General features: G+C 37.7%; 1 protein-coding gene across 2 annotated transcripts; it reads left to right on the top strand.

Annotated features, from left to right (window-relative positions):
- The first annotated feature begins 1,558 nt into the window (after positions 1-1,558).
- Positions 1,559-23,669, top strand: mettl22 (methyltransferase 22, Kin17 lysine). Of its 2 annotated transcripts, none has more exons than XM_079835776.1 (11): positions 1,559-1,692; positions 2,016-2,158; positions 10,516-10,776; positions 10,874-10,914; positions 10,995-11,139; positions 19,419-19,490; positions 21,554-21,607; positions 21,874-21,954; positions 22,135-22,237; positions 22,765-22,933; positions 23,152-23,669. In XM_079835776.1, exons 2-11 carry the CDS (start codon positions 2,053-2,055, stop codon positions 23,182-23,184), a joined length of 1,065 nt encoding a protein of 354 aa, XP_079691902.1. In that variant the 5' UTR covers positions 1,559-1,692; positions 2,016-2,052; the 3' UTR covers positions 23,185-23,669. The 2 variants fall into 2 exon arrangements, with proteins under 2 accessions (XP_079691902.1, XP_079691903.1); XM_079835777.1 differs by having other exon boundaries at positions 1,559-1,735.
- Positions 23,670-27,102: the final 3,433 nt, after the last annotated feature.

Genomic DNA, 27,102 nt, shown 5'->3' with positions numbered 1-27,102 from the left:
CTTGCCAGTGTTCAAACCGCTCAGCACTCGCGCGCTCTCCAGACCGTGAGCGCGCGCGTGCCCCCACACACACACACACACACACACACACACACACACAGGCCATCTCACAAAAAGCTTGCGAGAACAAATTGCGGTGAAATGGTCAGATACACACAAATGTATTTTTTGACGAGTATGCACGTAAACCCCGTCGTGACTCGCGAGTGAACGTTTGTGCAACTGCATGTAACCGTAACCGTGTTCGCTCTTAAAGTGACAGCTGTCGAATAAACTGCTGCTGTCTCTGAGTTTCTCTTTGTCTTGTGGTGTTTGATGAACCTTTATGACACTCACTGCTCTTGAATGACTAACTTTTGCAACATTAAGTGTAAGGATTAGTCAAATTTATTCAGGGAAGACCAATATTAATTTACATTTGATTTCTTATTAAATGTTTTTGGATTTCTTATCTCAATACTAATGTTAGACCTACCTGAAAATTTGTCTTTAAAAACAAAAATACACTGCATGATCAAATATTTAGGTGAGATAATTATATACATCTATTATATACATTTATTTGGGAAAGATGGCCTACAGTAGCCTTAAGATATCTCGTTTTCTAAAATAAACACTTGGTGGTTCTTCAAGATCTTGACTCTAGCCTATTTCTACAGGTTTTTTCTCTCAATACAGTTAATTTAGAGTTAGTTTCATTTCTACAAATGGTGCAAACTCTGCAAGATTATAGATAAAAGATTCCCATTCCCCTGCCATTCTGTGATCGGCAGTGATCGGCAATCGGCAGATCATGATCTTGGTGATCGGTAATCGGTGATCAGCCCCAAAAATGCTGATCGGAGCATCTCTATTTACGTATGTGAAATATATCATGTGAAAAATATTAAAAAGGAACCAAAATCAAATATTTAAATATATTTTTATATATATTTAAAAATATATTTGCATAAATATCATATTTTATGCTATTTAGATAAGACATTTAAATATATGAAAATCTATCTATTATTAATATATTTCAATCTATGTGACTTTTGTATGGGTTGTAAAAACTGTTGATATATTAATATAAATCTTTTTTACATTGTCATTATTGAACAATTGCATAATTTTCTTGTATCTTTTAGTGTAAACTATTATTAGTATTTATTTTCATTGTCTTTTGTAGGCTACTCTTGCTGTTTAATTATCAAGGCAGTTTGTTCTGGGTTGGTTGGGGAGGGATTGGAAATGTAAAAAATACATTCTCTGTAGAATTTATATATATATATATATATATATATATATATATATATATATATATATATATATATATATATATATATATATATATATATATATATATATATATATATATATATATATATATATATATATATATATATCTTTATGAGTGTTAATAATAATATAGATACAGATGTACCAAATAATAAAATAATATTAATAAAAATGAAAGGGAAGTCATTCAGTAAGTGAATTCAATTCACACCATATAAATGTCAAGTGCGTTCTGCTGTGGAACTGTTTTCAGCAGGGTTTCACACACACACGGTCTGCTTTTAATGTAACACTTACCTAACCCCCATGGTCTAACCTCTCGTACGCTGCAATATAACCTTTAGGGATCTCATCATAATACAACGCTCATATTTTCGTATGATCTAATGCACTCGACTACACTATTACTCGGTAAATAGCAACTACTCTATTTAGCTACACGTTAAAGGGAACGGTAAGAAAGAAAGTGTATTGTGTTTTGACAGTCTTGAGCGCACGGTCACGCCCACTTTAACATATTTCTACATGGACAAGAGTAATCGCTTTTAATCGAGTTCAAACAAAAGCTCTGTGAATTTAAAAGTCTAAAGTGGTCTGAAAACTTCACTAGACCACTTGTTTCTTTGTTTGTTTCTAGTTTCATTCATGTAGGCTATTGCAGACTTATCATAATCACTCCAAGTGCTTGTAGGAAGGATGATGGGGTATTTGAATAAAATTACCCTGTTCCCCAGAGCTCGTCCTTGTTAAGAGTGCCATGCAGGAGTGGTCATGGACCAGGTCACATTTAGAAGTGATACTGTTCTGTCTGATGTGCACCTGCTGTTACCAAATGCTTGCCATCTCATGAAGAGACTCAACGGCGTAGGACAGCCAGGTAAGAAGAGCTAGGAGATATCTATCTTTCCATAGTATTGCTTATGTTTTGAATATATGCTAACTACTTACTTATTTTCAGTCTTTTACTTGCCACAATATCCCAAATATGATAGGCTAATCCTTGTCTGTGGGACCCCCATACTAAAATGGGTGTCAACTGGAACAACATTCCAGTCAACCAATGAGATATATATAAGCTGTTTTCACATGGATTTTGATCGGATCTATGTATACAATATTGTATGCAATACTTTTAAATAAAGTCACTTTTCTGTTCATATAATACACAATGATGTAAAATTAAAACTAAATTTGATCATACTTAATGTCAATGAATGGATACAAAGACAGTAGGTTATACTCGATGGATATAGGCTACAACTATACACCATTTTTATTTAAAAAAAAATTAATAAATGGGTTACACTTTACAATAAGGTTTTATTAGTTAACATTAGTTAATGCATTAGTTAACATGAACTAACCATGAACAGCACCTCTGTTCAGCATTAGTTAATCTTAACGTTAGTTAATAAAAATTCAGCGGTTCATGGTTTGTTCATGTTAGTTCACAGTGCATTAGTGTTAGCAAGATTTTAATAATGCATTAGTAAATGTTGATATTAACATTAACAAACATAAATAAATGGTGTATATGTGCAGTTCATTATTAGTTCATGTTAACTAATGAACCTTGTTGTAAAGTGTTATCAATAAATGTGTAACATGCTGTAAAGTGTTTCCCATTTGACCATCATATTATTTCCTTCATGTTCATGTTGTTACAAATAATACTTAGACACAGAGAATGTGATATATTTCAAATTTTCAAATCTCAAAAACAACCATTTAATACAAGGCCTTGAACAAGTGAAACGTGTTTCTCTGTATGAAAACAAATAGGATATTTATAAAATATTTCTAAAATAGTAGGTTTAAAATGCATTTAAACAGCTCATAATAAAAATAAAAACATGCAAACAACAAATAATCATCTTAAAACACAAAAAACTTGTGACTCTTAAGCCCATATCATGGCATTTCAGAAAATGAAATGAATGTTTTATTAATTAATAATTATTTAATATTAACATGAATAATATGTTTTGACAAATGCAAAAATAAAAAAAGCTTTAATGATAAAACGTGACCAGACTCAATATTCATTCACCACATTATGACAGAAATATGGGCGGCAGTGGCTCATGTAGGTTGTCTACAAACTGGAAGGTTGGTGGTTTAATCCCCGGTTCCACCAGTTTCGAGGTGTCCATGAGCAAGCTGGATGGCGCCTTGCATGGCTGACACCGCCGTTGGTGTATGAATGGGTGAATGTGAGGCAAGATGTAAAGCGCTTTGGATGGCCATGGGTCTGTTGAAAGCGCTATATAAATGCAGTCCATTTACTAGGGGTGTAGAGGATCGCAGTTGATCCGTGATCCGTACGGATCACGACCCACGGTTCGGCACTCACGTGACCCGCGGATTTATTGTGCATTTTTTTAAACTTGTGGATTAATCTTAATTGTTTAGCGATCGCAGACTAAAAGCTGATATTGCTTTTTAAATGATCTCGTTCCTTTAAACTCGATGCTGAGTTTCAGAAAAACACATGTGCTCATGTGAACAGGAGATGTTAATCAGTCAACAGTGACTAGCAGAGAAGTGGAAGAACTTGTAAAGCCTCCCACATCATTCAAATCACGTGTATGGGAGCATTTTGCCTTCCCCGTAAAATATAATGATGACGGAAGAAGGGTGGAGGACAAAATTGTAACAGTATGCACTGTGGCACGAGATAGCCGTATGAAAGTGGCGCATACATCGAGCATGACACCTGCTGATGCCCGTTTCACACATACTCCGTTTGCGGTGCGTATTTTTCCCGTACCCATGTTAACGGATACAGCTTTCACTGCACGCGGCTTCGGCCATACAGCTGTGCTGATCGTTTCCGCCCAGGGTCTATTTTTTGATGTGCTGGCGCTGAATTAAAGTGACAGCGCATCCGCATTAAAACAAACATGTATCGCTGCGAAAATCTAGTAATTCCTCCACAGATGCATATAATGTAAAGTCTACTCTGTTTCAAAGTCAACACATGGCTTTTTGCCTTGAGTAAAACAAGGAGAAATAATGGAGAGCACCTGTCTTTTCTTGGAGGTGGAAAAACAAATTTCTTTATGACCTGCAGGATTTCTTGTAAAAAAGATTTAAAAACGAAAGAAAAGCGTAAGTTTTAATTAAAAATGTTTGTTATTTTAACATAGTCTATTGTCTGTTTTGCAATTTGCATGAGCAACGTAATGTATAAATCTAAAGTAGGTATTAGGCTAAAAAAATACAAAGTAATGAATTCAATAAAACGTTGTTTAAGTGTAGTGCGTTTAAACATAATATCTATAAAATAGTGTATAGGCCTACAAAGAGAATTGCAATGCTGATAAGTGTGAGAGGTCTACTCTCTCCCCAGAGAATGTTGACATCCTAATCTTAAAAAAAAAAAAAATAGCTCAGGCCCATTTTCCCGTCTCAGGTTGTTTTTAGTCAAGTTGTATTTATTCAGATGGTTATTTATTTATTTTATTTTTGTTAACACCAAAAGTTCCTTGTTAACCTATTAACCATATAGGTTATGTTAACACCAAAAGTTTTCATGTAATAAATGGAAAGCAAATAAAAATAGTCTCCTCCCCCTTTTATTCTGATCTGAAAAATGATCCGATCCGTGACTCATGATCTGTAGTGCGATCCGAACCGTGAGTTTTGTGATCCGTTGCACCACTACCATTTACCATTTTACCATTTATATCACACACAACTCAACATAATCTACTTCATGCTTCTGTTGTCAAATGTCTCATTGGCTTAAATGTATGTTTCACTTGTTCAAGGATATGAACAGAAAAAGTAAAAAGTTTGTTTAAATGTATTGTTGTTAAATATTGTAGACATCGATCCAATCAAAATCCATATGAAAATTAGCCTGACAAGCCAGACCCACATCAAGATGTTGGGTCTGGAAACTCACCATTGACAGGGCTCAATCCGAGGGGCGGGATAAACGGTTGTCTATCAAATTCAAACTCTGCACGCAATTGGATAGCGCCATGAGCGCCACAACCAACCAGAGCAAAGAAGAAGGTGAAGCCGAGCTAACGTTAGTTGATAGACTTTCGCCGTATCCGGTAGGCAAAACTTCGAACATATCTTCTTTTCTTAAGAATGACCTTAGTGCCGTTCTTTGTTCTTTTCTCAAAGAAAAGCTTAACTCCAAGTCTTCCAGAGTCGCGGCCAAAGCCAATTCAAAAGACCGCTGTTCGCCAGCTTCTTTGTTTACGAGTAGCACACAGAACCTCCGCAACTCTCATCATGTTAAGCCTGCCCACCGACTACACACGCTGTGATTGACCTGACCAGAGTTTGGTTTTTCCAGCTCTCAGGTCTACCGAGAGTTGCTAGACTACGGCAAAATACATTTTCTGCCGCTAGGGTGCGTCTAGATTTCTAGGCTATGTGAAAATTATATTTAACAAAAGAAAATAGACCCCTTTCAAAGACTGATGACGTGTTTTAATTGTCATTTAACATAAATCCTGCAACGTTTTTGTATTTTCATTTTTTTTTTATGTATGTTATAACTTTTGCATCAAATTACAAAAAACAAGTTACCGCTGCTGTGAGGGTGTTTCTAATACAGCGTCTATGGAAGTGATGGTAAAAAATTTCTCTCTTTTTACTGCCGTTATCAATCTCACTCTATTTTTGCCCCCTTTTTGAAAGTTGTGAAATCACTATTGTGGAGTTTTTCTTTTGCTATTTGAGCAAATTGGCACACAAAAAATATTTAATGTATTCTCTCATTCACAACTATAATAGTTAACCCAACTATGATGACTTCCACTCTGAGAAACCCGGAAATGTGAAAAGGGTCTATTACGTGTATGGGTAGCGCCGCTCACTTCCACTTCTGTGGATGTGGTTCTGAAACTGGGTACTGCGGGCATACAGCTGGATATTATTGGAGACACACACACACACACAAGCCAAGTAAAGCCCAATTTATACTTCTGCGCATGCCTTAGCAGAGCATAAGCAGCGCATATTTTTTCAGGAGCCCATGTTAACAAATTTACACCACACGCAGAGGCGTTTAAATGATTAAAACTAGAGGCATATCTTAACTTTAAGGTTACCTTTATCATGTAAACTACCTATATACAGCATGTTGTATGCATATGTGTTTGGGACAGAGGTACGGTGGCCGGGAGAGCTCAACATGCTTCAACTGAAGAAAACGCATGCAAATAAAAACAACAAAACACCACCAAATAAAGAAAACGCATGTGCTGCAAAAGTTCATAACACAACCAAATATAGAAATCCACTGCAAATACTCACAACCAAGTACAGAAATGTGCTCGTCTGAATTTGCAGTACACAAGCACAGCGGTTCAGCTGCTCGACAAACGCTGCCGCTCTCCATACGCCCAGCTTCTGCGCTGTCTCCGCACTGCTTTCGCGTGCGGTGTGAAACCGATCAGCTAAACTTCACTGTGGGCAAATCAGCATGATCAAAACTGCCGCGATCGTATTTTTCCTTCATATAACAAGTCAAGAGAGTGAACAACAAGAAAATAATTTTATTTCACAATTTAAGACGACGGTAATACATTTTGGTTGCAAGACTGGAAAACACATTAGTGATTTTGCTAGCCCTGTAAAGTTATTAGCCTATGGTAAATGGACTGCATTTAAATAGCGATTTTAACAGACCCATGGCCATCCAAAGCGCTTTACATATTGCCTCACATTCACCCATTCATACACCGACGGCGTTGTCAGCCATGCAAGGCGCCATCCAGCTCGTCGGGACCAGCAGCCAGTCAATTCAGATTTATAATCTCACACACACAACATAGGCAAAGCAATTTTTTCCAATGTGTTCCAGGCTGATAATGGCAGGGCTTAAAACATTTATCACCGCAGCGGTTCTGTTTTTTTTTTTTTTTTTTTCTGTTTTTTTCTTGCTAAGGTTTGAAATACTGTATAGGCAGCATTGCTGGGTGGACTATTCTGGCCTTTAAACCCCTGATGTGAACATGAGTGCATAGCACTGTGATTCATTATTCTCATCAGAGCAGCTAGGCTCTAATGAAGATGAAATTATATTGTACACGACCTATCACTATTCTCAGAAAAACAAAAAGAGCCTAATTTTGAACAGCGGAGATTAGGTGACCTTTACAACGCTAGACTGGAGCTGACACTGTAAAACCGAGCCTTATGTTTCTGCTCTTGAATAAGAAGATGCATGCTGTGTGAGTCAATCGGCCAGAAAGCTCCATTTGAAAGTTCTGTGCCCCTTTTTTTTTCTATCAATCTCATTTTTAAACATTGTAGATTAGTAATTAAAACTAATACAGATAGATTTTTAAAGGGGCTATATGCGTTTTTCTGAAATTTAAACTCGCGACTGACACCTGTGGCCAAAAAACAGAACTGCTCTTATTTTCTGCTCGCTCTCGCAGCGGTGGTGACGTCACATCCGCAGACAGCGCGGGAAAAAAACGACCCGCCAGAAAATAGGAAAAATAGGATACAGGCTTATAGGGCTGTAATCAACCAAAGAAAATCTTGGTCGACTGAAGTCCTGAAATTTTAGACTAAAAATCGACTAAAATAACGTTAGGAAAAAATAAACTTAAATGAATAAGCTGCACACTGTGCGCAGTACTTGGTAGCCTTGTTGTCTCCCTAAATTAATTATAAATAAACATAAAAAACTAGTAGGCTATTTGCTGTATATTAAATAGTTTTTGAGCTGATTATTTTGCACTGAAATGAGTCTGACACACGAGTCTGTCGGCTCTGACAGCGTCGCATCGCATGCACCTGCGCAATATCATAGACTATGACTTCCGAAAATATAGCACTATGTGTTGTCAACTAGATATCATCACAAGAACTTTTGAGGAATATGCAACATAATTTAGACAATTGTTTTTGTCATATGTATTATAATAACTGACAGACACTCATTTCAGCCGCTCTGTGCAGCTCAAACATATGAGCTCAGCTTCGCGGCTGCGACACGAATAGACTATTAACTTAAAGCTTTTACTCTTAAACACAAAAGGCACGTCCTCTTTAATAAAAAAGGAATATTTATTAAACAAGCCAGATCAAGAGCAGAAAAAACGCTCTCACAATTAAATAAATAATATACAAGAAAACTAGCCTTCTTCAATCTGTCTCTCTCGCCAGCGGGTTGGGCTAATCCAAAATAAGTGAAACAATGGGGGTGTTCTGAAGACAGACTGTTACCTGTGAAACAGGGGTGCTCTGAAAACACCCCCATTAGCAATTAGTGCTTTCCACCTGATGAAATGAACGCGGCGCGGCAAAACTAATGAAATTAACGTGGCTCGGCAAAACTGATGAAATGAACGCGGCAAAACTGACAGTACAGATCCACTAATAGCGCGGTGTTGTGACGCTTCCCCTCATGTGTATGTTGATGGGCGTTCCTCAAGTTTACCACTTTGGGTGTACGTTTGAGCCAGCGGGGAATGAAACACAAAGGACCAGTGAGAGACTTCTCTTCGCCAGTGGGTTGGGCTAATCCAAAAGAAGTGAAAACAATGGGGGTGTTCTGAAGGCAGACTGTTACCTGTGAAACAGGGGTGCTCTCAAAACACCCCCATTAGCAATTAGTGCTTTCCACCTGACGAAATGAACGCGGCGCGACAAAACTGATTAAATGAACGCAGCAAAACTGATTAAATGAACGCGGCAAAAAATCGACCAATCAGAATTTTGGTCGAGCCAGAACGTATCGACCAATAATCGACTAATCGACTGGGAGATTACAGCCCTACAGGCTTATAGGTGCACCCACTGTGAGCGGACAAGGTGTCAGTATGCTCATCAGGAGATGTTTGAGTCATAAATGGTAAAATAAAAAGGCTATTGTTACGTTTATTTTGGGGAAAAAGTTCCATATAGCCCCTTTAAGCTTGACTCTTTCCCATCCCAAGTTTCAGTCTTGAACGCCAACTTTTGTCAGTGGTCCAAGCCCTCTAGACCCCAAATCTATTTTTTTTTCTTATTTTCTTTTTTTTTTCTATATCCTTTTTTTTCTTTGCCCGTGTCTTTGTTGTCATATCCCATTCAAATCTCAGTTTTCCAAGTGGTCTGTATTAGACAGGGTTGGGAAGGTTTCTTTTAAAATGCATGTCACTTCAGATTACAAAATACATGCTTTAAAAAGTAATTTCTAATTTGTAATGTGTTTTGTTAGATTACACACGTTTTGTAACATAATCTGCATACTTTGGAATACTGATAAGTTATGTAACACAATGGGACCACCAAACATAGGACTTGGTTTTCCTCTGCATATTAATTTAAACAAGTTTTTTCCAGAATATTTCTTGAAGGAAAAAATGCAGACAATCTTAGGAAAAAGAAAAGAAAATACTGATGCTCAAGAAGGGGAAACAGTGTATTTAGCTGGGGGTTGTAAACTTTTTTAATTGGATGAACAGGGTAAATTGTAAAAAAAAAAACTGGGAAACATGTAGTTATTAGCTTCTGAAGGGCAGTACTAAATGGAAAAAAAAGATCTTTAAACAAAATAAGAAAAATTTACACATTATCCTGTCCACTTTTTCTCTCACAATTCTTTTTTCTCTTGCAATTACGTGTTTGCATCTTACAATTCTGACTTTTTTCTCAGAATTGCAAGATTTAAACTCGCAATTGTATGTTATAAAGTCAGAATTGCATGATATAAACTCACAATTGCAAGTTATAAAGTCAGAATTATGAGATATAAACTCACAATTCTGAAGAAAAAAACATAAACGTGCAATTTGTATGATCCCAGATTCCTCTTATTTTGGTTTAAAAAAAAAAGCATATTCTGCAAGGGTTTTGAAATTTATGAGCAGAACTGTAGCTTGTAGTCTGAGTTGCTGTTTACATTATTTGCCTGTTACAGTTATTACAAAAGTATTTTGATTACCACCCATTTAAAATGTAACTAATAAAATACAGTTACTCAAATTTTATATTTTAATATGTAAGTTACATGCATTTCGTTACTTCCCAAAATCTCAACCCTGGTATAAGAGTACATTTGAATGTAGTAATGAAGTAAAATGCAATAATGATATAATTATGCGTACACTGCCATTCAAAAGTTTGGGGATCATTAAGTAAAAATAAAAATGTTTAGAAATAAAAAATAACTGTTTTCAATTTGAATATATTTTTTACTGAGGCAAATAAAATCAAGCCCTCACACCTTTTGTACATTATCTAAAAATGGATTTGCTTTTCTATGTCTAGTTTTCACTTCAAAGTTTAGGATTCTGCGGGATTACAATGGGAAGGACTCAAGCTGTGATTCACCTGTCCATGAGAACTCTGATGCATCAAATGTTCCTCTGGATGAAGATGGGGATCTGGATGTGGTGAGGAGGCCAAGATACTCTAATTGTAACAGGGATGCAGTATGTCCCATTATTGTCAGTCAATCTGCAGTGACGCTGACCGACCAGGATGAAGATTCTGAGGAGGAGGATGGTGCCCATGACATCATTAAGATTGGTGAGATTTATGGAGTGTTTTGTCACATTGTATAGTCATATATAATCATACAATGTGTTTAGAACCTTTTAAACATCTTTAAATGTGTTTTAAACAGAACATACTATGGCGACGCCTCTGGAGGATGTAGGGAAACAGGTGAGGATAGTGGTAAATGGGTAAATACGCAGTATGTCTACTCTACTGCACTGTTCGAGGTTGTCTTTTTTTCATTGCAGATCTGGCGTGGTGCTTTCCTATTGGCTGATTTCATCCTGGCACAAACAAGCATGTTCAAAGGCGCCACTGTCCTTGAGCTTGGAGCTGGAACAGGACTGACCAGCATTGTCATGGCAATGGTGGCTAAAATGGTGTACTGCACAGGTGATGATGTAATTGAGTTGATTAAGTAATTAAATTGTTTTAAAAAGTGCATTTTAAAACAAGCAAAAGTAGAGAATACCTTAATAGATCAGGGATTGTTCATGCTGATGTTTCCCTTGCTCCATTACTTGAGTAAAAGTACAAGTTCTACTGGTCAAATATTACTACGTTACAAGTGAAAGTTGTAAAAACTGATTTTTACTTAAGTAAATGTACAGATGTACTGCTTTTAAAAGTATGTACTTTTTTATGTCAACGCATTATTTTATTGTTGTCGCATTGTTGTATGAATGCATGCTTTGTCATCATGGTGGTTTAAACCAGTCAGTGATGCTCCATCCGACATGCTAACATACTACCACCTTGATTTCAATATTTGTTTAAAAGTTACAAAGCTCTTTACAAAACTGCTGTCACTTTAAGGCCAAATGCACAAATCCAAGACACTGATACACGTTCGGTATTCTCCCAAGTGTTTACGTTCACTTAAGACAATCAACTGTGTTTACTGAAATACTTGCCAAAATTGACATTTTGACATCATTTTGTGTTTATTGGTCTGTTCACGTGTGAAAAGATGCGAACAAGAGTTCCATTCAATCTGTGCTCTCCTTCCTCCAAAAGGGTTGGAACGGAGGCTGTCTCCTTCCACCCTGAAGGTTTATTTGGCTGCGATCTCTGTGCACCACAACCTTGTGGATTCAAGAACGGTAGGACAGCATGACCTGGTCATCAGGTTCCTTAGAGGGGCGAGGAGGTTAACTCCACCAGATGCCCTCTTGGGACCTTGCAGTGGTTCTCTCTGCCCATGTAGAGTGCTCCCTTTGAGCCCCTGCAGTCAGTTGAGCATAAATACCTCTCTACCTCTCTATTGTCCTGGCATACCAGGTTCAAGGCCTGCCATGCCCCCTAGGGGTGAAGGCACACTCCAGCAGGATTGTGGCTTCCTCTTGGGCTCTAGCGCATGGCGCCTCGCTAACAGACATTGCAGAGCTGCTGGCTGGGCTACACCGAACACATTTGCGAGATTCTATAATCTCCGAGTAAAGCCAGTGTCCTCTCGTGTACTCGCTGCCAGTAGCCAGTAAGTAGGACCTGACCTGTCATCGCTTGCTGCGCCATTCCACTCCACGGACTGGATACATGCGCTACTTTGCTCTGGTGAGTTTCTCAGTGAAGCCCTAAGTTCCTCCAGCACTGTTGACGTCGACACCAGAGTGCATGCCCGGTTGGTCAGCCCTCGTGTTAGGATAGGTTCCTCCATGTGCAATTCCCCCTCTGGGTAACCCCCACATGTGTTCCACGGTAAGTCTCCATGAGCACATGTCTTTTCCTTGGCAAGACCACCTTGCCATCCCTGGGGTTGAAACATTCCACCCTGTGTGCCGGATACCTCAGAGTTTTCCATATGCATCCCGTTCGCGGGCCATATGTGTATTCTGTAAGTCCTCCCTTCGGGCAGGCATTGTGTTGCATATTCCACCTGGATATGCTACCCAGTGTCAGTCTGGGACACTGGGAAACCCCCATTCCGTCAGTCACTGACGTAACATCTCTGTTCCCTCCTTCAGGGAACAAGGGTTACATACGTAACCAAGGCGTTCTCTTTCGCGCCATACTTTTTCAGATTCATCCAAATGTCTGCTCTTCTCTTTTTCCTGGCCGTTTACATTTTTTGAACGTTTTATGAGACATGCAATTATGTCCCACCGGGTAGATCAGCATGTTACAATTTAAAGGTGTGCATCTCACCAAGGACATCAGTTCTGTCTGGATCTTTTCCCAACCCTTTCTCCCTCCTTAACATTTTTGTTTCTTTTTATTCGTTGACAAAAATTTCAATAGAAATTTCAATCGTTTTTTTTTTTTATTTAGTTGTTGTCTCATTTTTGTCTGTGAAAAAAATTAGTTGACAAATTATTCGGCAACAAAATTAACACTGCAATACTGAAACTTTAAATCTGAAAGCACAGACTATTTCCATTTCAAGCTTTCATTAGAAATTACGTACCGCAATATAGAAATGTAGTGGAGTAAAAAGTACGATATTTGTCTTTCAAATGTAGTGGTTAAAGTCATAAGTTTCCAGAAAAATACTCAAGTACTTAAGTACAGTACTCAAGTAAATGTACTTAGTTACTGTCCACCTCGGATTTTCATGTATATAAACTGATAAATAAACAAATGTACCGTTTAAAAGTTTGGGGTCTGTTAGATTTTTAACTTTTTTTTCAGCAAGTTTAGTTTAGCACAAGCAAGTAAATTAGGCTTTGTCCACACACATTTTCATTTTAACACAGCATTTTAAAATTAAACTGATCCTCATCCATACTGCTAAAAAGGACAACAGTTGCAACGGTCATTGAGGCTGGTCTGTTACAGAGCCGTTGAGAGAGACGTCTCGGGGCTGCGTTTCTCAAAAGCATTGTAAGCTAAGTTGATCGTAGAGACCATTTGGTAGCTATGGTTGTACAATCTACTTAGGCCTTGGATGCTTTAGAGAAACAAAGCCCTGATATGTTGTTGTCGTGTTCTGGAAGCGTAATGTTCATGTAAAGCCCAATTTATACTTCTGCGTTGAGTGTACGCCGTAGCTACGTCGTAAGCTGTGTGTTGCACGCATAATCTACGACATACCCTGAACGAAAATGTAACAACGTGTCAACTCTACGCAGACCGCAAACTCTGTGATTGGTCTACCATAACCCCTCCCTCAGGGGTACACATGCTCCATCTGCCTGTGTAACTGCACGTCGATGCGGACAAGGACACAGAAGTATAAATGAAAATTGACGCATAGCCCACGCCGTAGAGGCTACAGCGCAGGTCCGACGCAGAAGTATAAATCAGCCTTAATATAGGGGCTTGATGAATAAGGGAAGGATACGCAATGATCCAAGACCCACGCAGGGAGCGAATGTGAGCAGCGAGCAACGACTTAGTTTTCAAAAGTCTCCGTTTTGGTCTGTCTACACTGAAACGCAACCCCAGAGTTTTCAAACTAAAACAGGGTCTGCAGCTCCAAAAATCGAAAACTCCAGGGTAGTGTGGACGCCAGGCGTAACTAGCAAAAATTTTAAAATGAAAATTCACTCGTGTAAACAGGGCCAACTCCAGAGTAGTGTGGACGCCAGGCGTAACTAGCAAAAATGTTTAAATGAAAATTCACTAGTGTAAACAGGGCCATAGAGTAATAGCAATAAAAACGTATGGAGAGCATCAGCCTTCGTTTCTGCTCTGATAGCCGGAAGACCACGCCGAACACATGAGTGCATGTTAGAAATCAGGAATGGTGAGACAGATTGTGCTTGGTACGTTTTTCGTCTTCAAACCAAACCTGAGACTCCAGCCAACAAAGTTTAAATCCCATCTGACTAGCACGCTTCCCATAATGCATTAAATCAGTAGGCGCATTCGACCACATGACTGGCTACGAAAGCAATCTGGTCGAATGCGTTTTCGATTTCATCTGGTAGTGATTGAAAGTGGACAGGTTCAAAGCGTTTAAGAGACCCCGTTTACACCTGCATTTAGCGTCATCCACTTGTGATCCGATCGATCAAAACACATCTTAATACCAAGTGTAAACATTAGGGTATGGACAAGTGCTGCAGATTTGTGACGAGATCTTATTACAGTTTCGAGAGAGAGAGAGAGAGAGAGAGAGAGAGAGAGAGAGAGAAAAAAACAAACAAACATTGATTTATAACTTCACTGTTGATAATAAGTTTATATAGTGCCAGTGCTCCTTCTATATTTTAAACTTTAGCGTACTCTTATTTTCCTACATACCAGCTCAACTCACGTTACAGCGGCAGGCTTCGGCTCCTCCCCGTCTTTTTGTCAGCACTATTCAGTGTGTTCCTCAGTCCGCTAGTTCTTTTTCATAAATGCTGTTTACATAATATGATGCAGGAGCAATACAAGACAATTTCCCATCCACTGTAAAGTTTTCACTGTGTTCACCCCTTATCAGACTATTGTTCCTCCAGCGATAACAGAAAATGTTATTTCCATTTGAATTGGGATTATTGTGAAAGTGGCATTAGATTAACATCATCACAGAACTGATTAAAGACACTGTCACACTGTAAAATTATTTGTTGGTTTAACTTAAAGTATCCTAACCTGATTGTCTTAAAATTTTGAGTTCATTTAAACAAAAAATTTTTGTTGATACAAAGAAAAAGATTTGTTTATTCAACAGAAACTCAAAATATTATGTTATCTGAACAACATTTGTGAACCTAAGCTGATTTGGGAAAAGATTTGTGAAAAATTGTGATGACAAATCATGAAAATAATTTTTTTAAATTAATAATGACCCAGCAGCTGATTGACATTTTTATAACCTTACAGTAAAGGGATTTATATTAAATGTTTTTTTTTAATCATGTGGTAATGTGGGAAGATTTCTTTGTATATGCAGAGTTCTGAATATATTGGAGCTTATTGGAAGAGTAAACTGAAGAGTCCAGTGGTTTGATTGTTTTGTGCAGCTGATGTCACAGTATTCATTAACACATTGCCTCCTGTGAGATTTGTGCTGGACCTTTTCTAAGCCGTCTCATTATTTCACTAAAATCTAATCTGAAAATTTCCACATTTATATCAAGGTCTGGTCCTAGAGCATAAACACAAAGTAGAACGAACTTTCTATCTAATACACACACACACACAAACACACACATGTGTGTGACTGCAACAGAGAGTATTTTTATTGAAATTGGCAAATAAAATCAACAAAACTGGCATAAATCTGAAAGATTTTCATGCATAAATGAAGTACTAATACTAGAGCACAAATGCAATATGGAACAAGCATGTTCACTCACACACACACACACACACACACACACACACACACACACACACACACACACACACACACACACACACACACAAACACAGGTTTCTGGAGCATTTTTTTGGATTTTGGCAATGAATGGGAAAATGTAAAAAATGCTTTTTTTTTCACTTTGTTTGTAAAAAAAAATCAACTAAATCCAGTATAAATCTGAAAATGTCTACATTTATATCAAGATCTGGTCCTAGAGCATAAACACAAAGTGGAACGAACTTTCTGTCTCATGCACACACGCACACACACACACACAAACACACACATGTGTGTGACTGCAACAGAGAGCATTTTTATAGAAACTGGCAAATAAAATCAACAAAACTGGCATAAATCTGAAAAAATTCCATACATAAATGAAGGACAAATACTAGAGCACAAATGCAACATGGAACAATCATGAGAAAGAGAGGGAAAAGGGCAAATAAAAGAAAGATGAAAGGCAGCTTAACTTTTGCATAACTTCCCTATGGATCTCTAGTGGATAATGTGGTCATTGCACTCTCTTTCTCTTTAAAGGGGTGGTAAAACACATTGTTTTGAAGGCTTGATTGTGTTTGTGGGGTGCACTGTAACATGTGTTAATGCTTCGTTTTTTTAAAAAAAAATCATTATTTTTCATATATTTGACATTTATTCTACACTGCTCTGTCCCTCCTTGTAAAACGGTCTGATGCTTTCCGGGTTGTATGAAGCCAGTCCCTCAAAAATACGCAATGGGCTCAGATTGGTTAGCTGGCCCAGTGTGTTGTGATTCGCTAACCGCAGTGTACGTTTGTCGGAAACGTCACGCCCCTTACCGGTAGACTGTGCTTTGGTCAGTATTAGAAACGATGGCGTCAATAAAACCACACCAATCTGAGCCCGAATCAGACCCAGAACATTTTAGTGAAGATGATCGAGCAGAACCTGTTCTTTCCTCAAGAGTAAAGACTGCGGATCTATAGTGATCGCTACTGAATGGCACTGTTACTTTTGTATTTTTAGAACGATTATAGCCAAATATCTGTCGCAAGAACTATTAACCCAAAACACTAAACACTGGCTTTACTATAGTAGCCAAATCACACACAGAACCATGTTTAGCATGCCTGTAGATACATAATACATAAAAGCTCTAATCAAAGAATCATTTACACTAATGCCAAGTTCGCTGTTGAGATTTTAACGTTAGTGTTTGTAACGATAGGTGTTCGTCGGATAACGTTAAGTATGAATAAGCATTTAACAGACTGGTTTGCAGAACAGTGTTGTCATCTGTTTACTTCCTTGCTACAACCTATTACAGGAAAACACATTGATGAAAAATAAATCAGACTTACAGGTTGTGGCCCGTAAACAGCTTCTGTCTGTAAATCCAGCTTTCAGGTCAAGCCGTTGTGCATATCCTGCATTGAACTTGCGAACATTGTGAAAGTTTTCCTCCGTGAAATGTGCTGCGGGAGGGAGCCCCGCGCGCGTCGTGCATTCACACACTGGCAGTGTTTGTCTTATGCAGATGACGTTGTGCAAATCCGGTGTTGAACTCGCGAACATTGTGAAAGTTTCCCTCCGTGAGATGTGCTGCGGGAGCCCCGCACGTGCCTGTTCCCTTCTGTCTCATACACACGTGCATATAACATGTTGTATGTTAAACGCTCTGCAACGCACCCCTGTCCCTATGAAGGCTGAACAAAGCAAGTACCCCAGACCTGCAATCCGGATGAATATAACAGCGTTTCCTCGGCATCGCGGCAACAACACTCCAGCCTAACTATACCACAACAGCGCCGCGATACAAAATGGCCTCACCCCCCCCTATTTAATATTCTCGGAGGAGGGGTTTATGTAAATATTGAGCCTGGTGATGTCACCAACCCTGGAGGAATGTGTGTAGTCGCCTACTGGCCGTTTGTTGTAGTTCTTAGAAACTGATTTCTTTAAAAGCAAATATCTCCCTTTGCTTTAAACTTTGAACGTTGTAACTTTGCAGATGTTGTTTATGCTAAAGCAGCAACGTTACACGCTAGCTTAAGTTAGAATAGTGAAATCGTGGTTTACCACCCCTTTAACTATAATTCCTAAAGTTTTTCCACAAACCTACAGATGCCGGTATTCTATCCCTAACACACAGAGCAATGTCCAAAAACTTTTTATATTTATTTAAGATCATCATTCAAGTGATTTTTTCTTAAAAAAATAATTTTTAATGAGCTAATTTATGACATAGTAAGGTATTTGTGCAGCAAATAGGTAAAAAACTACAAAATACCCACAAAAACACAGCATAAATGTATAGTTGAGAAGTAAATAAAAAAAATGATATATAGTTTTCCATGTAAAAAAATTATATTTCCTTATGCAATCGCTCTGTAAAAGTTTGGGGTCTATCTGACCCCAAGGGACTCAAACGTAAACCCTATTTGAGGGGCGATTAAGGATTAATAACATTTGATAAATATTTATGTTTCTGAAAGAAATGTTCATGCAAATCAAGCATGAAGTGGATTAAAAGGTTTCAAAGTGCACAAACACATTGGGCAGAAGGGATGCACCAATATAAAAATGATCATTAGCTGATCATTTTTATGTCATGGCCAACAATCAATTAATGACCAATATCAAAAAGTCAGCCTTGTGTGAATCCTATGTGAATAACATTATACATGTACAATATGAAAAATGGATATTAATTTTTAGAATTGCTTAAATAATTACATCTACCAGCGTTTTTTATATTAATACATTAATTTATGATGTATATTTTTTTCTAAATTCAAACATTTTTAGACGTTAGAGGATGGCAAAGGCAAAGGGGAAATGAGCATGCACAATAAAATATCCAATACAGGCTGATAAGTAAAAAAAAACATCTCTTATACTGGCTGATGACTGATATGTAACTTGTATATTGTGCATCCATGTTGACAACTAAATAGAAACGTAAGTGATGTACATAACTCGTTTACTTTTTTTTTTTTTCTTCTTTCTCAAAAGATAAGTATACTTAGGGAGAATTCACTCCACAAAAATCCCCAAATGCAAGTCGTGTTCAACTAAGGTCTAGTCTAATGGTAGCTGACGTTGCCCACGTCCACACATTGACTAATGGACTTGCATAACCTTTAGATAACCATAAGCCTCACTTTAATTTTACACCAATAGTATGTGAACACATTAGCATATCAGTGAAATATAACTATCATTATATAATAAAGACACTAATTAGTTTTCTCCTTTTTCAGTCTGATTTAGTATAATAGTGTCATCTCTTTCCTTTTAGTAGTCTTTTAAATTGCACCAATGTGTGAATTAGTCACAGTACAAAAAAAAATTTAGCTTTGTGATTTGGTTTCAGAAGACAAAGAGCTTGTTTTTATGGATGAAGGTTATTTTTCCCCCATAGCTCACTAAATGAAAACCTCTTTGTATTTTGCAGATGTTGGTGAAGACCTTCTGAACATGTGTCAGAGAAATGTGACTGTGAACAAGCAGCACTTTGAGCCCCAAGGTAAACATTAATACCATGTCAGGATTTCAAGCAGGGTTCTCTCATTAACGACAGCTTTTCATGTTGATAATATGTGTCATAGGGATGCCAGGAGGCATCTGTGCCATGTGCTCCTCGGTTTTGTGCCTCTGCTGTTGTGTAAACATGCCGGGATTGCCAACTCTTCTGTGAAGTTGCTGAAGGACTATGAAAAAAGCTTGTAAAAATAATGGTTCATATGCAAATGTTTTTGTGTACATGATCAGGGCTACAACCAAAGTCTTTGTCTAGATGTTCTCCATAATATTTGGTAATATGTTAAAATTAGATTGATATTTTCTGAAGAAATCGAGAGTAGCCTCCACTGAGGTGTTGCTTAATGGGCATTCGGAGTGTTTTTTGAATGCGCTGCTATGCACACTATGCTAGGGTGTTCTTGATAGTTGCTACTGTAGCCTTTAAGATATTCTGGGCAGGTTTGCACTATCCATTCATAAGGTCTTGCTTCAGTTGGGGCATAAGGTTTGCATTCCATTGAAATAATGGAATAATTGACAATACACTAATTATCATTAAGTAAAATTAGCATATTTAAATATACAAAAAATGTGGCAATAAACAAATACTAACACAGCTAGCAGGATTTTTTTTTTAAAAACCTGCCATGCACAAGTAATACTGTGCAGCACAAAAAATGTGGCAATAAACAAATACTAACACAGCTAGCAGGATTTTTTTTTTTTAAAAACCTGCCATGCACAAGTAATACTGTGCAGCACACATGGCAAAGTTACACTGTATTGCCAAAAGTATCGGGACACCCCTCCAAATCATTGAATTCAGGTGTTCCAATCATTTCCATGGCCACAGGTGTATACAATCAAGCACCTAGGCATACAGACTGCTTCTACAAACATTTGTGAAAGAATGGGTCGCTCAGGAGCTCAGTGAATTCAATCGTGGTACCGTGAAATTTCCTCACTACTAAATATTCCACGGTCAACTGTTAGTAGTATTATAACAAAGTGGAAGCAATTGGGAATTACAGCAACTAAGCCACGAAGTGGTAGGCCATGGAAAGTCACAGAGCGGGGTCAGTGCATGCTGAGGCGCACAGTGCGCAGAAGTCGCCCTGTGCAGAGTTAATAGAGAGCTTCATGGAATGGGTTTCCATAGCCGAGCAGCTGCATCCAAGCCTTGCATCACCACGTGGAATGCAAAGTGTCGGATGCAGTGGTGTAAAGTGGGTTCTCTGGAGTGAATCACGCTTCTCTGTCTGGACGAGTCTGGCTTTGGTGGTTGCCAGGAGAACGGTACTTGTCTGACTGCATTGTGCCAAGTGTAAAGTTTGGTGGAGGGGGGATTATGCTGTGGGGTTGTTCAGGGGTTGGGCTTGGCCCCTTCGTTCCAGTGAAAGGAACTCTGAATGCTTAAAAAAAAAACAAGACATTTTGGACAATTTCATGCTCCCAACTTTGTGGGAACAGTTTGGTGATGGCCCCTTCCTGTTCCAACATGACATGGATGAGCGTGTTTGGTGTGGAGGAACTTGACTGGCTTGCACAGAGTCCTGACCTCAACCCGATAGAACACCTTTGGGATGAAATAGAGCAGAAACTGCGAGCCAGGACTTCTCGTCCAACATCAGTGCCTGACCTCTCAAATGCACTTCTAGAAGAATGGTCAAAAATTCCCATAGACACACTCCTAAAGCTTGTGGAAAGCCTTCCCAGAAGAGTTGAAGCTGTTATAGCTGCAAAGGATGGGCCAACTCCATACGAGTCCCTAAACGTTTGGCAATATAGTGTATGTAGATCTGTTTCATGCTGAAGAGTCTCAGAGAGCTTATTTATTGACAATGTTCTCTGTCTTAATATATAAACAAGTGTAAATGTCAACATCATCATATGTGTAAAGGATAAAGTCCGTCAGGTAAAACCATGAGCTCATTGATGTAATCCAGTCACTCCTGGCTTCCATAAATACTTTGTGTATTTTTAAAAAATGTATTTCATACAAATATGAAAATTAGATTTTCTATTTTTCTTTCCTTTATCTTGATTTCCATTCTAAACCTCCAAAAGAGAGTGAAATAAGGGTGCGGCAGCTGGACTGGATGGCAGATGATTTCTGCACAGGTAAGAATTCAAGGAAAATCGGGTGTGAGATGCTAATTGGTGTGGATCTGAGCCATTCCTGAGATCTTAACATGACCAGTTATGTCTATTATATCTCCTCACCTTTTGTAGAATCCATTTCTAAGTGGGAAGTATAGTTGAATCAGTATAATACACAGAGCTTTCTCACAGATATCAAATCAGTGATGCTGACTTGTGAAATAGGATTTCTGAAAGTCAACATGTGGTTGTCATCTCATTTCTCCTCATATTTCAACTCTCCCCAGATGCTGATTTGGAGTTCTGCTGGACTGACGCAGAAGTAGCAGACTTGCATGATAATACCACGTTTTTGATCGCAGCAGATGGTACGTTTGCAAGGAGTGCTTTCCATAATTATACAATGAATTCATTACCTTGCCACAAACGGGAGAGAGGATTAACAAAATGAATGAATGAATAACTGAAGGCACTCTCAGTGAGCATGATGAAAGCCTGATTGATAGTAATTTGTTATATGTTAAGGATGTTTTGTACTTCCTCTTCAGTGTGCTATGATGACGATCTCACAGACGCTCTGTTCAGAGCACTATATAGACTTTCCAGCAACATGCGGCACCCAAGCACAGCCTACATCTCCATAGAAAAGAGGTTAGAATGGCCTATTACATGTCACCAGCCTCAACAAGACATTCAGATCAAAGTCAAGTATCCTTGTAGCTCATTTGTTAGCATTCACATTCATCATTGTAACTGTCAGCAGTAATAAATTAAATTTAAATAAAATAATTAGCACATAAATAATAAATGAAATAGGCCTAATTATTGTACATTAGGTAAAACATTGTCTAATGTAATGAAATATTAGCATGGAGGGAAAAAAAACAATAAATTACTTGTAAATAAAACAATGAATACATAATAAAATATTTATTAAAATAAATAGAACAATTAGTATACATTAGGAAAGTCCTCTATTTTAACATAATGAAATATTTTATATTATTTATTGTTATTTAGTTAGTTTGCATGATCATCCAATGGAGAAAGATGCTTTTGGGGTCCAGATTGGTGTAGTTATTATGGCATTTATCAGCAGTGGCTAACAGGGCCACAAAAACCAAGAAAAACCTTGACCTCTTGTGCCATTTTGATGGTTTCTGATGGTATGTCCGCAGATTGAACTTCACTCTGCGACACATGGACGTGGCTTGTGAAGCTTATGATCACTTCCGCCACTGCCTAGACCAGTTAAAGCAGATGACAGATGGAAAGATGAATTTCACGGTAGAGCCTGTGAAGATTTCCTTTTCACAGTTCTTTCAGTATGAAAGGGTGGACCAGCTGGTGAGAAGTTTTTATAATTATAAATAATTCAGTTGATTGTTTGTTTTTAAATATGTATCATATATGGTCAATCAATCATTTTATCTATAAAGCACAATAAAAACAATGGTAGTTAGCCATTTGGACCTTTAGAGGGAGCTGTTCATGCTTGTAGTAAATTGTGTTCTGATTAACAGTGTTAATTTATTTTAAGGATTCTTTCCTCTGCTCCTCTGCAGGAACTTTGGAAGGTGACAGCAGAAAGACTTTAATATGTGACACCACGGGTTTTTAAGTTTCCTTTTAACACCAGGATTTATAATGTTTGCAGAACGATTCTGTCTTTGTAATTCCTGTTTTCCTTAAATGTGAAATTCAAAGTCCTTAGTTTGATTGTTTGCTCTTAAATTTCTTCATTAAAACTACAATTAAAAAGGAATGCCATTTCAGATAAGAATGTTGGTGCTTATGCATGTTGTATTGTGATCAGCTTTAATTTTTAGAGTTGGTTTGCGGCACGTTTTTCAAAGGATCATTGGAAGAGTTTAGGGAAATACTATTGACATATTTTATGAAATGTTGAAAACAAACACAAATTTACTGTCATTGAAGTAGTATAATATTACCTATGCCAAAAATGTAAATATAAATTAAGACATCATGCATATTTTACGATATTTTAAGAGCATCATATATTTTATGACCTAAACTGTAGATCTTTGCATTTGCATAGAATACATTAAAAAAATGCATCTTATGTTGATGTGTGTGTATGTATATACTATATATATATATATATATATTATAAATGTTCAAAGTCTTTTGATGCAAATATACAGCTACACAGAGGTAAAGTGCCTGAGCGCAGTGTTGGGCAAGCTACTTAGAAAATGTAGTGAGCTAAGCTAGCAGTTACTCTACATTAAATTAAGCTTCACTACACTGAAGCTACCCCCTGGGAAATGTAGCAAGCTACGCTACAGCAACGTGGCAAAAGTAGTTTACTACATCTAAGCTATTTTTTTATTTTTTTTATATTGGACCAACTTCATTCCAATCAATGCTATCTCAGTGATCAATAAAAGTCAACAGATAGGCAGGCATACTTTTTCAATTCAATTGTTAGATCAACAATGTCCCAAACCAATTTCAACAAAAACATGTGATCCACATACAGTTGTGTTCAAAATTATTCAACCCCCAATGAAATTGATTGTTTTGGTCGGTTTGACATTGATTTTGATCATTCAGTCATCCTGCTTACAATTAAATCAAAGAGGCACCTGTAGGTCAGACAAATATAACATAACATTTATAATGAAATAACCACAAATGTCTTTTCTGAGCTCACATCATTATCAGTTTTATTCAACCCCCAAGTGACATTCAATCTTAGTACTTAGTACAACATCCTTTTACAGTTATAACAGCTTTTAAACGTGAAGCATAGCTTGACACAAGTGTCTTGCAGCGATCTACGGGTATCTTCGCCCATTCATCATGGGCAAAAGCCTCCAGTTCAGTCACATTCTTAGGCTTGCGCACTGCAACTGCTTTCTTTAAGTCCCACCAGAGGTTCTCAATCGGATTTAAGTCTGGTCACTGCGATGGCCACTTCAAAATGTTCCAGCCTTTAATCTGCAACCATGCTCTAGTGGACTTGGAGGTATGCTTGGGATCATTGTCCTGTTGAAAGGTCCAACATCTCCCAAGCCTCAGGTTTGTGACGGACTGCATCACATTGTCATCCAATATCTCCTGGTACTGAAGAGAATTCATGGTACCTTGCACACGCTGAAGCTTCCCAGTACCTGCAGAAGCAAAACAGCCCCAAAGCATGATTGACCCCCCGCCATGCTTCACAGTAGGCAAGGTGTTCTCTTCTTCATAGGCCTTGTTCTTCCTCCTCCAAACATAGCGTTGATCCATGGGCCCAAGCAGTTCTAATTTTGTTTCATCACTCCACAGAACACCATCCCAAAACTTCTGTGGTTTGTCCACATGAATTTTGGCATACTGCAGGCGACTCTTCTTATTCTTTGGAGACAGCAAGGGGGTGCGCCTGGGAGTTCTGGCATGGAGGCCTTCATTACGCAGGGTGCGCCGTATTGTCTGAGCAGAAGCTTCAGTACCCACATCTGACAAATCTTTTCTCAGTTCCTCAGCAGTCACACGGGGACTTTTCTCCACTCCACTCTACACTTCAGGTAGCGCACAGCAGTCGAAGTCAGCATCTTCTTTCTGCCACGACCAGGTAGCGTTTCAACAGTGCCCTTTGCCTTGAATTTGCGAATGATGCTTCCTATGGTGTCTCTTGGTATGTTTAACATCTTTGCAATCTTCTTATAGCCATTGCCCTTCCTGTGAAGAGTAATCACCTGTTCTCTTGTCTTCCTGGACCATTCTCTTGACTTCACCATGTTTGTAACCACACCAGTAAAAGTCTAGAAGGAGCTGAGTATCACAGTCATTTTAAAGCTGCCTAATTGGTGCTTATTAAGCTTTATTGCTGCTCCCTGACATCCACAGGTGTTTTCAATACCTGATTGAAAACACTTCAATGAACCTCTGTTCTTCAGAGTGGTAGTCTTTAAGGGGTTGAATAATTGTGTCAATGAAGAATTCACAAAAGAAACATTTACTACTGTATTACAAAACTAATTGATGTCATTTTAGTTGCATATGGTTCTTTAAGAAGTCCTTGTAGGATTGAATAATTCTGAACACAACTGTAACAACAAAACCAGGGGCCATACCATGATGGAGAGAGAGAAGCAGTGAGATTCATTTCTCTCTTCTGCAGAATATTACATGATTGAAAAAATATTAAGAACGGAAACAAATTTACACAGCAAGAAGAAAGCTGTCTATGAAAGAGGACAAATTAAAGAGAAAACTTATATGCCAATGCAAGTAAAAGTTATAGTTTAATTGATATATAAAGAGAATTTAACATTTAAGCTCACATGCAGTAATTTTTATAGCTTTACTTATTTATTTTAAAGCTTATTTGTATGACTTTTATGTAGGCTATTTATATCAATTTTAACAAAGTGCCTATTAATGATTGAATAACTAAAATGAAACTTGTAATTGATTAAGGGTATAATAATTACATAAATTATATCTAAATCATTCAAAATTATTATTATTATAAATAAGCATTGTTAATAGCCAGACGCTTTAGTCTTCAAAAACCATTTGCTGTGTAGTAATATGGAGTAGAAACAGGGGGAGTGACTTTATTGCATCAGAGGTGTGCTCACAGCTGATTGGTCCAATTTCAGTTTGAGATCTCTTATCCAGAACATAACATGCCCTGGAGCAGGTTAGCCGTGGAGCAAGTTACTATGGAGATGAACACTGCAAAAAGCCAAACCCCTTTAATGGTACCTAAAACCCAGGATTGGCACAAACTAAGCTTAAACATATCTGGCTAGCCAGCTAAACCGGCTTCATGGTATAGGCCCGAGGTGTCGAGAGTGTGTGTATGTGTACGGACCTGTCACTGTGTTTGCATGTTGCTCAATTTAGAAATTAACAAACTGTAAGTTAATTTAAAACTCAACTCAGCTCAGACCTGCCCCAAACAGTATACCAACATCATGTCACACACACACACACACACACACAAAAAAACACACACACTCTTTCTTTCTTTCTTTCTTTCTTTCTTTCTTTCTTTCTTTCTTTCTTTCTTTCTTTCTTTCTTTCTTTCTTTCTTACTCTCTTACTCTCTCTCTCTCAATTCAATTGCTTTATTGGCATGACATACATGGGTACATATTGCCAAAGCATTTCGCAAAACAAAAACATACATAAAACACATTCACATTTATATATACATATATTAATCAGTGTTGCCACAGTTACTTTGAAAAAGTAACTTAGTTACTTTACAGATTACTTGATTTTAAAAGTAACTAAGTTACTTTACAGATTACTTGATTTTAAAAGTAACTAAGTTAGATTACAAGTTACTTTATTAGTTACATTCATCAGTTGCCGACAACACCTCTGCAGCCTCAACATAAAAATGACAACCGTTTTTGCCAACACTAAACATAAAACATGTTACACTATACTAAACATAAAACACTAAACATAAAACCCTAAACATGTTAATGAAAAGGTACAAATTACTTTGTTTTTATTAAATACATTTATGAAAAACAATTTATATTTAATTT

Source organism: Gobio gobio (assembly GCF_949357685.1).
Source record: "Gobio gobio genome assembly, chromosome: 1".
Lineage (NCBI taxonomy): Eukaryota > Metazoa > Chordata > Actinopteri > Cypriniformes > Gobionidae > Gobio > Gobio gobio.
The sequence above is the reverse complement of the archived record's forward strand: the minus strand, read 5'-3'. Positions and strand labels throughout refer to the sequence as shown.

Excerpts from the sequence above, each read along its gene's own strand:
- mettl22 (XM_079835776.1), top strand. The coding sequence starts at position 2,053 with ATGGACCAGGTCACATTTAGAAGTGATACTGTTCTGTCTGATGTGCAC. Across the intron at positions 11,140-19,418 it reads TAAAATGGTGTACTGCACAG|ATGTTGGTGAAGACCTTCTG; the intron begins GTGATGATGTAA and ends TGTATTTTGCAG. Across the intron at positions 22,238-22,764 it reads TACATCTCCATAGAAAAGAG|ATTGAACTTCACTCTGCGAC; the intron begins GTTAGAATGGCC and ends GTATGTCCGCAG.